At 35.2% G+C, this 14,188-nt stretch overlaps 1 protein-coding gene across 1 annotated transcript in view; it reads left to right on the forward strand.

Moving 5' to 3' along the window:
• DNER (delta/notch like EGF repeat containing) overlaps positions 1–14,188 on the forward strand; it is a 106,062-nt gene that overhangs the window by 67,954 nt on the left and 23,920 nt on the right. Inside the window, exons 6-7 of the mRNA XM_042878492.1 lie at positions 1,463–1,616; positions 7,346–7,459. Coding sequence (XP_042734426.1) covers positions 1,463–1,616; positions 7,346–7,459 — 268 coding nt within the window. The remainder of the gene's footprint in view (positions 1–1,462; positions 1,617–7,345; positions 7,460–14,188) is intronic.

Genomic DNA, 14,188 nt, shown 5'->3' on the forward strand with positions numbered 1-14,188 from the left:
AAATACAGCCCAGTATCCTGTTCTGGAATAACAGCAAAACTGCCATGATGAGTGATGCAGTTTTTCATCTGTTTGCCTGTTTTTTCCTTCCTATTGAACTACATCCTGCTCTGGAAACATCTCATTGCTGGTGTGCAATATATGCAGAGCAGTTCTGTGAGCAGGCTTCTATCACTCGTGATAAATAACATGCACATTGCTGAGTTTTGGAGATGTACAATATATATTTCCTTGGATATAAGGAAAATGTTTTTATCATTTTTTACAATAAGGGTGTTGAGGCACTGGCACAGGTTGCCCAGAGATGTGGTGGAAGCCCTGTCCCTGGTGATATTCAAGGCCAGGCTGCACCCGGCTCTGAGCACCTGATGGTGCTGCAGGTATTCCTGTTCACTGCAGGGAGTAGGACTAGATGGCCTGTAAGAGCCTCTTCCAAATCAAATGATCCTATGATTCTATTATAACATTAATTGTTATTTAGACTCTATCAATGCAGTATTTTTAAGGAAAAAAGTACTGCATTTTACTGACTATCATTTCTTTATTTGTATGAAGTTCATTGTCTTTTTTTTTTTTTTTTTCTTCCTAATACACAGCTTTTTATTTGCATGAAGCAAACAGAAGTAAAAATAGAAAATAAAATACTGACCTGGCCTTTTTGTTTCTGATTCCATGCACGCTTTGTGCTTTGCGTTGCAACATCTGTGCCTGGGACAGCTGTGTGCATCGAGGCCGAGTGATGGGGCTGGGAAATGCAGGAGTGAGTGCGGCTGCCACCTAGTGCTTAATGAACAGAGGAAGGGGGCATTTGACCTAAATGGATATATCAGATGAGAGCTTTCTTTGCTTCCCTCCTTTAACGCATCCTCGGCAATTTAAATATTTTTTAAAATTAATTAAGTTTTATTATTTAAAAAAATACTGAATATCACGCTGTACCTATGACAGTTATTTCTTTAACAGGACTAGAGCTCTTAATCTTTCATTATGCAGCAAAAGCAGCAAGTTTTGGAAAAGATGTTAAATACATTCAGGAGGATACGTGTTTTAGCAGAACCAGAGTGGCTTGTGTCTCCTGAAGTGAGCCCAGCACCGCTCATCCCATAGGGGGTGCTCCTTTGTAGCAGGGTTTTGTGTGGTAAATCTATACATTACAAATCTTGGTAATCAAACTGCTATAAAAATACAATTTCTGGAATGGAAGAAAAAAATTATACTGATTTAGGCATCGTGGATCTGATCCATGTCTGGGTGGAGATTCCCTGGCTTAATTAAAAATCTGACCTGAAGAACTGGTGCAGGTTTAGTATTTCAAATGGTAACTTCATGCATTTGATGTATTTATGTCAGCTACTTGTGTTTCGAATGGAATAGCAGCAGAAACATTCTTGTTCATAGAGCAGTCAATGAAAATATAACCTTTGAAGATTCATTGTGGAGTGCAAATTTTGCTTGTTTTTAGGCAACGTTTTTCTGTGAGTGTGAGGATGAATACTGGGGCCCCCTGTGTGAGGAATTTGATGCTTGTCAAAGCCAGCCCTGCCAGAACAACGCAACCTGCACCGACCTAGCACAGAAACACAACGGGAACAATTTCACCTGCAGCTGCCTGCCTGGTGGGTATCGTATTGTGCTCTGAATAATGCATTTTTGTTTTAACATTCGGAGCTTATCTTTTGCAGAGCAGCAAACTGTGCATCTTCAGACCGTAGGAAAGAGGGAAAATAAAACAACATAAAGTTAGCTTTAAAGGGCTGGAAAATTCTTCAGCTGTGAATATTGGCACAAGAGGCACAGTACCGTACTGCCAAACCAAAACCATTGTGAAGGAATTATTCATATAGAATCATGAAATCACTTGGGTTGGAGGGCACCTCGAAGATTTTGGAGCTCCAGCCCCTAGCTGGCTGCCCCCCACTGGATGAGGCTGCCCAGGGCCCCATACAGCCTGGCCATGAGTATCTCCAGGGATGGGGCATCCACAGCTTCTCAATCTGTTTCAGTGCCTCACCACTCTGAATATTTTTTTTCCTAACATCTAACCTAAATCTCCCCACTTCTAATTTAAAACCATTCCTATTGTTCTAACACTATCAGACCTTGTAAAAAGTCATTCCCCTCCTGCTTAAATGTCCTTTTCAAGTACTGGAAGGCCACAGTGAAGTCTGTCTGGAGCCTTCTCTTCTCCAAGCTAAACAATCCCAACTACCTCCACCTACCTTCATAAGAGAGATGCTCCAGCCTTCTGTACACCTTTGTGGTCCTCCTCTAGACTCAATCCAACAGCTCTGCATCCTTCTTGTCCTGCAGGACCTAATAGAACTAATAGAACTTTACCTAGTGAGATGACCAAAATTATTTAGTTTGCTGTCTAAAATCAACTTTTATTTGTTTTTTCCCCCAGTATAGATTTTAAGTATACAACATATCAAACCTTTCAATAAATGTTCCTTCACTGTCACTAGTAAATTCTTTTCTTCACTCACAGAGTGACATGGAAGAGCCCTTAACATAAACTACACTTGTTGAATTGTTCCTCAGAATTAACTTAAACTTTGAAAACTTTTTAAAAATGCATAAACTAAATTTAGTAATTTGTAGATTTGATTAATCATCAAATGTCTGAGTTCTCTGAAGTTATTTCAAGAACGTTTGCCATTGAAATTTAATCAAATGAGAATAGCAATTTAATTGAAATTAAAATTAAACTAAATATGACGGTAATAGTTAAAAGCTGGAATGTAAATTAATGTCACATCCTGATGGAAGAAAAGAACCTTACAAAGTGACTGTTACAGGAAACTCAATGCTATCTTAAATCTTACATTTCAAAGACAAGCTCAGTTATAATAGCCCAATTACTTTATTTTTAACTAACATAAGAAAGTTAGTAAAGTAACAATAAAACTATTAGACTTAAATAAATATCAGGTAATTTATTTTGTTTCCTACACATATTTTATTTTTTATTTTCATAGAAAAAGCGAGCAATTTACTGGCTGATAAGTTATGAGATCACTTACTGGACAGTTGACATTTCAGGGATCTTATCTGGAAAAAAAAAAAAAAAACAGAAATGGAAGGTACTTCTGGAATAGGTCCTCAGCCTCCCAGTATAGAAATTCCTTAAAATGCAGATGGAGAAATGGATATTTTGGTCAGGCTTCCAACGGTTGTCTCTAAGTTGTCATCTAAATAAACTTTAAAGCTGGGTGTGTGGATTAAAATTATGTAAACAAACAACACTTTGTTTTGATTTATGCCTTTATTTTATTTATGCCTCTCGGATTTTCTCTTTTTCTCTCTTTGCTTAAGAGTCGTTGTAGTGAACGGGCAGCAGAAAAATGATTTATATTTGTATTTTTACATGGACATGGATTTATACTGCTCCAAAAATTAGATATGAAGTTATTATGCACACATAATCTATTCTAATTTTGTAAATACGTGAATGGATCAACTGTTACTTTAACAACATACATAAACATAGCTGAATAATAATTTAAATTCAAGAGGGAAAAGATCAGAGTAAAACAAGTTGGAAATATTTAAACAGTCCATACAATTAATGTCACATTGACTGTGACTGATTCAGAATTCTCTGGGATTTTGACAAGTAGTTTTTAATTAGAAAAAATAATTAACATGCAGGATATGTTCAATTTATGTATTTATTGAGATAACTGTCTCGGAAGTTGTTCTGCATTAGGTATTCCTGTCCTGGCTAAATTTCTCTTTTTACATTTCCTATCTTAGGAGAAATGGAATTGGCCTCTTCTGTGTAACTGGTGATAGAACTAGAGAGAATGGCCTCGAGTAGCACCAGGGGAGGTTTGGGTTGGATATGAGGACAAATTTCTTCTCTGAAGGAGTGGTCAGGCACTGGAATGGGCTGCCCAGGGAAATGATGGAGTCTCTTTCCCTGGAGATGTCCAAGATACATTTGGATGTTGTGCTGAGGGAATGGTTTAGTGGGGAAATAATGGTGATAGGTGGACAATTGGACTAGCTGATCTTAGAGGTCTTTTTCAACCTTGGTGATTCTTTGATTCTAAATCCAGGCATAATCCTAGGAAGCCTACCTGCAGTTCATAAAATCGGAGTTTTTGCTAGATTATTACCTTCTGATCTTCATATAAAATATTTTAAAAATACTTCAAAATTCTTGGCTTTGGTTGCATAAAAAAAAGCTTTAGGTGGAATATTTATGAGAATTCTGATGTGCCTACCTGAAAGCCCAAGAATGTTTCCAGTAGGAAAACTTAATGTTGTGATGTTTTATGGCTAAGCTTCGTGCAGTAACATAAATATGCTTTCCACTTAGCTACAAGATTCCAAAGATGATTATTGCTTCCGTTATTATATTTAAGTCTGCAATATTTCCTGCTTCTATTGTGAAGTTACAAATTACAGTGCCTTGATGCAGCAAATGTTACTTTATTTCTGTAACCATGTAAAAACCCAAGATATTGCTGCTGTTGTTACGATCCCAGGTACCTGCATCAAGTGCTTGCTTTATTTTTTACCATTTGACGTCTTCACTTTTCAAAGGCTTCCCATGAATTAAAGAAGTCTCTGTCAGGGACAAGTATTTGAATTACTTGTCTGAGAAAGTGTTAACACTGTGTAGAAAAAACATTGTGTTGATACTGTGAGATGCATTGTAGAAAGGAAACAGTGACTGAGAACACAACAGTTTCTTGAACAAACTATATTTGTTACATATTTTGGATATATTTTGAATTTTCTTTGACATCTTTATTTCTTTAAACTCTTTTAATCCTTTCCATTTAAATTTTTTCTCTAAAATTTAGTTTTTTGCCTTTTTAACTACATAACTATTTCTTCTCCTTGTCTCTGCAAAAAATGTTAGCTCCTATGGAAAAAAAAAAGCCTAAATACTTCCTTCTACAAAATCCCTCCTGTTTATCATGGTAGAACACAATCTTATAGTCTATGGAATTAAGCTATTTAGCTTCTATATATAAAGACTTCCCTTCTGAAGAACAGCATGATCAAGTCTCTATGTAGATAATTGAAAAGACAAATATAGTTAACTCCATTTATTACATTCTGGATCTTGCAAGATATGCTTTATGACCTCAAATCATTATATTTAAGTTATAATTTTGAATTTTTATTTATTTATTTATTTATTTATTTTTGTTGATAGTAAATGTAAAATATTATTCAGATGGCTTAACTAATATTAACTTGTGTTCCTACTGGTAAAAAAAATTGCATATGGAAAATTATTAAAGGCAGAAGAAGTAAGAATTTAATTATTGTACTAAGAGTTTAAATATTGCCTCCATTTGCAAATTTCAGAGCCATTCACGTGTGGGTATAATTTCCCAGATTTTGTTAGACAAAAATGTTGTGAAGATCTATGACAGCACAAAATGAATAGATGTAATGATTCTTACAGTATATCTGACCAGCAAAGTGTTTTGTTTTTTTCTTATGGTGGTTGCTTAGCTCTTCTAACTTCATAGCTTTTGCTAGGAAATCCCCAAATCATATTCTCTTGTAGATAGACAAAACATCCCATATCGATCATATTAAGATGGAGCATATTTATTTTCATAAAACTGACAAAATATTATCTCTGATGAATTTTGTCTCAAGCTATAGTAACACTTACAGGAAGTCAGCAAGCTTCAGAGCAACACAATCATTCACGCTTTTCTGTGCCAACATTCCTTTGTATGCACACTGAATTTCAGGATAATTTTTAGCTTTCACAAACTCCAAAGCAGTTTGATGACTGAAAAAATGCTTAAATGAGTTAAACACACCCAGTTCTGTATTGTAATTCATAAAATAATCAGCTGAATGTCAGAACTTGGAAATATGAAACCTATAGATGAAACAAGTCAGTTGATGTAGTCTTATATAGTATTTCTTTTGTTGTTATAAATTTTATGCTAATATAAAACCAATTAGAATTACAGAAAATTGCTGGCTGTGAAAAGTATGGCTTAGGTCTGTCCGTGTGCCTTCATCCAGCCCAGAGGAGCTGCCTCACAAGAGCACAGTTCTGGTTTTAGATGTCCTTATTCCTCTCAAGTTTATCTGACTTAGAGCTGACAATCTAGATACAACAGTTTCTTTCTCAAAGTATCACGCTGCAGAAAATAGGATCAGAATGTAGATCATTGTAGCATACAAAAGCAGTAAGGTAGACAAAGAGAAATGCCTTAGACATCCTTCTTTATAGTGCTACTCTAGAAACTCAAAGTATAACGATCTATTTTGAGATGTACTTTATGGCAACACTGACTGATTTGAAAAGATGTAACTATTAGCCTGTCTGAAAGATTTCTAAAGTGTTGACTTTGATTGCATGAATAAAAATTATTTAATCAAAACAAGCATTTTCTTTTTACTTTTTTCTTCTTTTCCTTCTTTGTCTCCTACATAAGTGAAATTTTATTCCAAGCACATCCTATGTCTCACCTTAGATCTTTCTCTTAGGCGCCTGCCCTTAGCTGTGTATTAACAGCATCAGCTTGCTGACCCTTAACACCAGCCATGGTGCTATTACAGAGGAGGCTTATAACTTTATGTAGGGTTCCTTTTAAAAAACAAAGTATCTATGTGTATTGTGTGTACTTTCTTCTTCTGTCATGCATCCAAGATAGTTTTTTGGAAGTAAAGAAAAATAGGAATGAGGAATGTGTGGTATTCATTAAGGAATTTAAATTTGGAGTGTTTAATCTTTTAGTTTGCATTTTGTATCTTTGTTCATTTTTTTTTGATGTATTATAGACTTCAAACATATGGAACAAAGCAATCTATGGTCAAATAGTACAGTACACACAATCTGTAGCTTGTGAACTTGTAGGAGCTTATTTGGAAGAGATTGCAACTGTACTTCACAACTCCCACTTAAAATAAACACCCTCTCTAGAGCCCAGAAGTAGGAACAAATGGCAGTCATTCAGCATATGCACAGCTAATTCAGATGACAAGTCCTGTTTAAAGTCTTCCTGAAGATTTTTCACTTGAGATTCAAGATGCATTTGAAAACCATTCATAAAGAACTTCTTTTTTTTGATTACGTGAGTCCTTATGAGAACCCACCACCAACCTTCATTATGCTAGTCAGAATATTGCTGATAGTAAAATACATTTGATATAATCTCTAGATTTCCACTACTTATTTATTTCTCCTGTGAAGGATAAAAACCCCATTTTACAAGAAATTAGAAGACTGTTCTATTTTGATTCATTACTTTGGTTAATTTTGTTCAAGAAAACTATTAGGACTGTTTGAAGTTACCATTTAGTGATAAGATCTTGTTTTCCCTATGCTTTCTGAATATTGTGTGCTGTTTTGTAGGTTACACCGGAGAGCTGTGCCAGTCAGAGATTGATCACTGCATCCAGCAGCCATGCCAAAATGGAGGCACTTGTTCATCCAACATCCATGGATTCACCTGTCAGTGCCCAGAAGGTAAACAATGACTTATTTGATGTCTTGTACAAATTGATATTTCATGGTGTACTCAGTCTGAATTTTTAGTTTTATGAAAATATATTCAAAATTGTACTTTACACCATATTAATAAGCAGAAAAAAATCCAGATGAGATATCCTATGTCATTTGTATTGTGTGAAGTACGGTAAGAGCTTAGTGTTATAGAGTATATGCTGCATAGAGCATTTTTATCCATTTGCTGGCACCTCTACAGTAGAAGTGAGGCTCCAGCACTGTGAGAAAGATAAGAGAATCTGAGGAAACTCAGAATTCATTCTGATTTTTGTGTGGTCCGGTAAATGAGTGAGAAGAGCTGCCTTGCATGCAGTATTTGCATATTTCTGCTTATGAATCAATTAGAGAAAAAACAGTGCTTTAAATCCCACAAAGTTTTACTTCATTCTCCTTTCTGTTAGGACTTATTTTTTTCTCTGCATGATAAGCCTTTCAGTGATTCTCATTGGTAAACACCGTGTTTGAAACTGTGTGAAACGAGGACATTGCAAAGGCAAAGTATGTGCTTTTATAGCACTTTGCTGTGTGGAATGGCAGATGCCTGAGTCGCTCATAAAAAAATTATCAGAAGTGAAAGCTCTCAATTATGAAATCTTCTATTAGTTATTTATAATTAGGATTGGAACTTGGAACTAATTGTATTTCTGATCTCTATGGATGTTTTTATTCTGCCAGCAACTCGCGTTTGCTCTAAGGCTACAAGTCTTTGAGAACTATTTTGGTAACGTATACTTGGTTAATAATGAAAGATTATTTGTAATTTCTTCAGAATGATTCCTTGCTTTTCTGGAGTTATGCTTTAATGATCGACCCATTTAACAACTGTTTTGAAACACAGACATTGACATTTTGGCTGCAGAGGGTATCTTGCATTTGGAAGAATTTTGAAAACTAGCTTATAACTAGTAACAAAATTCAGAAAAGAAAATTTCAGTATTAGACTTAGTAATTCGTTTGTATTTTTCATAGGAAAACTGCTCACTGTCTTTAAAAATGCCTTGTAGGAAAATATTTTGCCATTACAAAATACATGGAAAAAATTATACTAGGACTTTTGGATATTTTAAAGCTGCGACATTGTCTGTGTGTGCAGCAGGGCCTCCTTGCTTGTTCCTGTTGGCCCTTTCATCAATATGCCAACCAGCTCTCAACTTCTCTTACTGCTCTTTGAGGCTGAGACCATGATGACAGGATTGTATGTGCATTTGGGTCCCAAGATGGACTGCCCTCTGCTGATGTGCCACTGCTTGATGTGCAGTGTTCTTGATTATGGCAGGCTTTCTTCTGCAGGAGAACCACATTACTTTTGCTTCTCTCTTAGTCTTACTTGTCTTCAGCTATATCTCTGTTATGCTGCTTGGTCCTACAGTCTTGTTGACTGCTTTGTGTCTTCAGTATTTATCTTCTGCTTCCTTTCTTTGTCACTGATCCAGATCCATGTTTGATCAGTTTCCAGATCAGTTCTCTTCTATGCTGTGCTTCAAGTAGCAAATCTTGGAATCTTGGCACTGTTGCTCCATTATCTTAGTATATATGCTGAAGGCTGTTGCTGTTTTACCTTAGGACAGCACTGGTACCATTTTCTCAGGTTTCTGCTATTTTATTTTATTTTTTTTTTGACTCTTCTGTACTTATTACATTTTACATACCTGTGCTCTCCTATTCTTGAGGTCTTGAGATTTTCTAGGATTTCTGGATTTTTCTTAAAGATACAGTGGGATTTCTGACCCTTCAAGAGGAAAGAAAAAATTACTTGGCAACTTCAAGAAGAAGAAGGTGTCTGCTCATAGAATTCATTGTTATTCAAATGTGCTTTTTGTGTCACCTGTCTGAAACTTTGCATGGAAAGTTACCAATTCTAATCTCCCAGCATTATATCTGCGTTGCTAAGGGCAGCCACATTAGAGAGCCAGAATGGAATTGGGCAAGGAGCTGTTACTCTGATAACTTATTTGTATGTCTAACATGATTACGTGGTATAAATATTTTCCCTTTCAAAAAATATTGAGGCATCTCAAGAAAACATTTTACATAAATACACTTACAACCCTTGTAAAAATCAAATTTAACATAGAAAAAAACCTCTGGAGATGATGAAATGTTTCAGGAATCACTTTCTGGACTGGGCAGCGTTATTCCCCTGAAGAAGAATAGTGTTGAATACTTCTTATTCTTGGTTCCTTGGAAATGAGCATTTTCTGAGAAAATCATTCTTAGGCTTGCCTGAGCACATGCCACCTTTTGTGAATAGTTGCTTTTCTAGATTGAGCCTGTGATAGAATCACAGAATGGATTGGGCTGGCAGGGACTTGAAGCCCTGCCAATTCCAGCTCCCTGCCACTGACTGGTTGCTGCCCACCAAATCAGGTTGCCCAGGGCTCTGTTGATTTTTCTAGATGCATTTTGATGCATTGTTCTCTCATAGAGGCATATTTTGGGAACTTCTATCTTGTTTGGAAGGATGTGGTTATTTTTGTAAATAAAGCAAAGTGTAGGTAATTAAAAATTACAGGTGTGGTAATTTGCTATTTTTAGAGTCTTCAGATTTTCCATTAAAAAAAACCCACACACACAGAGAAAGCCAAAGCCATGAAAGATTTCTAATTTAAGCAAGATCTCCAACTCTGCTTCTATTCTCCTGCTGTGCGTAATAGCAATTGCTAGTTGAGAAGAGGCCTTTTTTTCTGTACTGCTAATTCAGCACAGTGGGGGAAAGGTAGGCAGAGAGCTTATACATGTGTAAGAACTAAAACTGGAGATTCTGTGTGGATAGGCAGAAAAAGACAAGAGCAGGTGGGAAGCACTACAAAGGGAAAAGGGAAAAATGGCAGAAAATGGAATGAAATGGAAACAGAGAGGAATATTCTTGAGACTGCACATTTTTCTTTCATATGAGATCTGCGACTTGTGAAAGAAGAATGTGAAAGCACACCGAAGGTGAGATATGGGGCACTGAAAAAGAAGCCCAAATCGAATATGGACATTTCATGATTATTCTTTAGACATTGTTATTGTCTTAAGAGTCTTTTAATAAGGAAAAATTCTTTAGGCTTGAAGATTCCATTTTCTATGTGAAGCATCATAGATTTTAATGTGTCAAAAATGCTAGAAAATAAATTGTTATATGAAATGGATGAGTCACCCTTTATTTAAGAGCAAATCAGAATTTATGTTCAAAGCTGTGAATGAATGAATTTGAACAATGCTAAAGACTGAAGAATTTGTTTAAAAGATGTTTGGGGTGTCTTACTTACTGGGTGTTCGTCTTTATCATACCTAAACATAGTTAGCAAACACTGCCTTCAAATGTCCATGCAAATAAATTTCCAAAAATTCTAACCACACCCCCAAGTAAACATCTGTCAACTCGGATGTGGATGTTTGAAATTTATATTCAAAATGATTCTGTAAATACCCAAATCAATCTGTTAAATACCTGTTTTTATTTTCCTTCTCTTATTGTTATAACTACCACTGCAATGGAAGTAATATTGTTAATTAGGATACTGCTGATCATTTTATAAATTCAGTTACTTCAACATCTTTAAATCAGTGAGAAATTATATGAATTCCCAAGGCACCCTGGAGTTCAGTATACAAATAATAAATAGAAACGTAGACATAAAAACAAGGTTGGAAATAAGCAAAAACATTTACAATAAATACTTAATCAACAGGAAAACTTGTAGTCCTATTAGGGGTTTGGGGGGGTTTACTACTCTCTTTATTTGGGGCTTGCCAGCTTGACTGTAGTGGCAGAAAACTTTTAATTCAAATTAGCATATTTTTGAAATAATTTTCCAATAATGGATTTCATAACCAGTAGAAAGAAGTAGACAGGAAACTATGTTATGACTGACAGTTTAATGTCTACTTGAAATTTAAATTTCCAATTGACTTTATTTTACTATTGCCAATCGACTTGACCAGCTGCAGGGAATTAGAGCTATGTAAAAGACAGCAAAAGTTCTCTGAAATACCTGCTGATAACTAGGAAGCAGCAGATTAAAGAATGTTCTTATTGTGGTTTCTGTGGTTTAAAAAGTATAGAGCTTGACAACTATAGAAGATGCTAAGTTGTGATTCATATATGTTGATTTGTAATAGCAGCTAGATAGTGCACATTTTCACCATGAAATATGGTGATGAGTAGAAAATAATTCACTTGTCTGTATGAAGAATGGTTTTAGTTTTATGTTCTTCACTTTTTCTGGACTTCATTCACATAGAAAATTTTTCTGGATCAGATTTTGGAAATGCGATTCTAATTTCTTTAGGGTTGAATATAATTAACCTATTGTATATTTTAATTCCAGGAAAATAGGATACACAGCTGTTGTGTGTGTAAGATTTCCCAAGGTTACTGGTGATTACAGAATGTGGAGTTCTTCACATTACCATAAGAGAGTTTAATTTACCTGTAGAATATTGTGTTGTTAATTAAAATTTTTTATGGCTGTTCAGTTTCTGCTAATCTAATGCTTTTATCTGGCATTTTTCCAAATTGCTCCTATTTTTAGTAGATGTCTCTGCAATGTTTTAATGTGTTTGGCCTCTGTTTGCCTTTATCTGCTGAGACTTAGCTAGGTGAATTTCCATCAAAAACTTGCAAGTCCTTTTGAATTGTTTCTGGTTTTCTTATGATGAATAATTTTTTTTTCCTTTACAGAATTTTGATGAAATTCCATCAGACGTCTCACATTTCTTCATGGAACAAATTTCTATGGGGGAAAGTAATGCATTTCTTTCAGATCTAAAGGTTTTTGTAGACTCTAGGCCTAGTAATTCAGAAGTTTAAATTTTCACGTTTGTGTATTTCTTGGAATTGGGTTTAACATTACATTCTGGCAAGCTGGTTGTTCAGCAAGCTGTATAAAGAGCAATTTTGCAACTCTTCAGGAAGCATTTAAGTTGTTTGATTTATTACTTGACTCTTGCTTTCAGTAGCCAAGTAATTAAAATCCCCCCATGATGAGGAATTCGGCTTCTATCCAGAGCTTTTCTAACTCTGGAAATATTTTCTGATCTACTTTCTATTGTTGCCCTGGAGGTCTGTAGCAATATGTAAAGAATACCACCTGACAGCTAACTTTTATTCTCTTTGACATCTAACCAAACGATCTGTTTCATGCAAGCACAAATAGTGCTTTGTGTCTTTGAGCAGTATAATTGTTTTCTAATGCTGCTTTTCCCCTTTGCCTTCTGTGTTATTTCTGCATTTTAGTTGTGTCCCTGTTATACCAGTGACCTAGATGCAAGGTTGTGCCTGTGTCAGTTAGCTGAAGAACAATTCAAGGGATACTTTTCTGCGGTTAAATGTAATCCTGTAATAATGCTTTATTCTGCTTTCAATCAATATATATCTGATCCTGATTTTTATTTACATAATTTCAACAATTTTATTGATATGGACTCATATCTACTACCAGAAATGCCAAAATAACACATCTTTAATTTGGATGCATAACTACTGATGATTCTAGAGTTTTCAGACATCAAACTCATACATAAGATCTGTATTTCCAGAATGAACTAAGCATATTTCACAGTGCAAAGGTAGCACAAAGGCAACGTTTCAGCGTATTTTAAGATTTCCTCTGTTCTTGAAGAGCTCTGTCACTCGAAACATTAGCCATCTGCCAGTATGCTTCTCTTTGCAAAGGTTGTAGTGAAGCAATGTAAGTGTCATCGTGTGACCTCAGATTTCATTATCTTTTGAAATCTAGCTTCAGAGCTACTGTAGAGATTTACTAAACTCACTGACTCATCTCCTCCTGGTAATAGTTAAAAGTCCTCGCAGATTCCTTTAAATGCATCCAGGATTTTATGATAAAAGCAAAGGCTTTTTCAATTTAATAGCAGACAATTGCTGGAATTAGAAATTTGGTTTTACGGTTTTTCATTCCATTCACTTTCTGATGGTTACACAGTTATTACTTGCAGGAAGGACTTCTACTATAGGATTCCCCAGTATTCATTTATAGGTTGTTCCTTTTCAGCATCAGTATGCAGGAGGTACTGATAAAACCCACAAACCAATCTGAGTAACAGGACATCAGAATGGTGAGGGCAGAAGAGCCTTGCCTGTGTTCGTTGCCTATGCCCTGCAAGATCTGCTTTTGTTTCCTGATCTATTCTGAGATTACGAGTTATTTATAATTAACTGTTAATAGTCAACTATTGGGCAGTTGTGATCTTTTTATCTTTTCGTAGTTATAATAATCTGTGTTTTATTAATTTTTGGAATAGTTCTTTCTGGTACACCATACGGGTTTAATGTAGATTGATCTACTTTCTAATGTGCTTCTTCTCAGAAACACCAATTTCCTGACAACAGTTGAACAAAATTACTACTTAATTCACCCAAATGTGAATTGTGAATTATTAAAAAGCAGAGAAATTAAAAAAGCTCTGAAGTTAACACATCTGTTAAAATTAATTTTAAACTATTTCCTCATTGCTTGAAATGTAGAATGTGTTTAGAAAAAAAATATTTAAACATCCATTAAAGGACAATGAGATGCTATGAAGTATATATTGAAGGTAGCATTTTGACTCACTTTTGGTATTTATCTTAAACTGTATATCATACAGAGGTTCAGTTCCAATTGATCATCTTTTAAATACAACATTGAGACTTTTTAAATATAAGAGCTATAAAATATGGATAACAATCCACTTCATTTCATC

Source organism: Lagopus leucura, unplaced genomic scaffold (genome assembly GCF_019238085.1).
Source record: "Lagopus leucura isolate 7727_CA_CO unplaced genomic scaffold, USGS_WTPT01 Super-Scaffold_100021, whole genome shotgun sequence".
Classification (NCBI taxonomy): domain Eukaryota; kingdom Metazoa; phylum Chordata; class Aves; order Galliformes; family Phasianidae; genus Lagopus; species Lagopus leucura.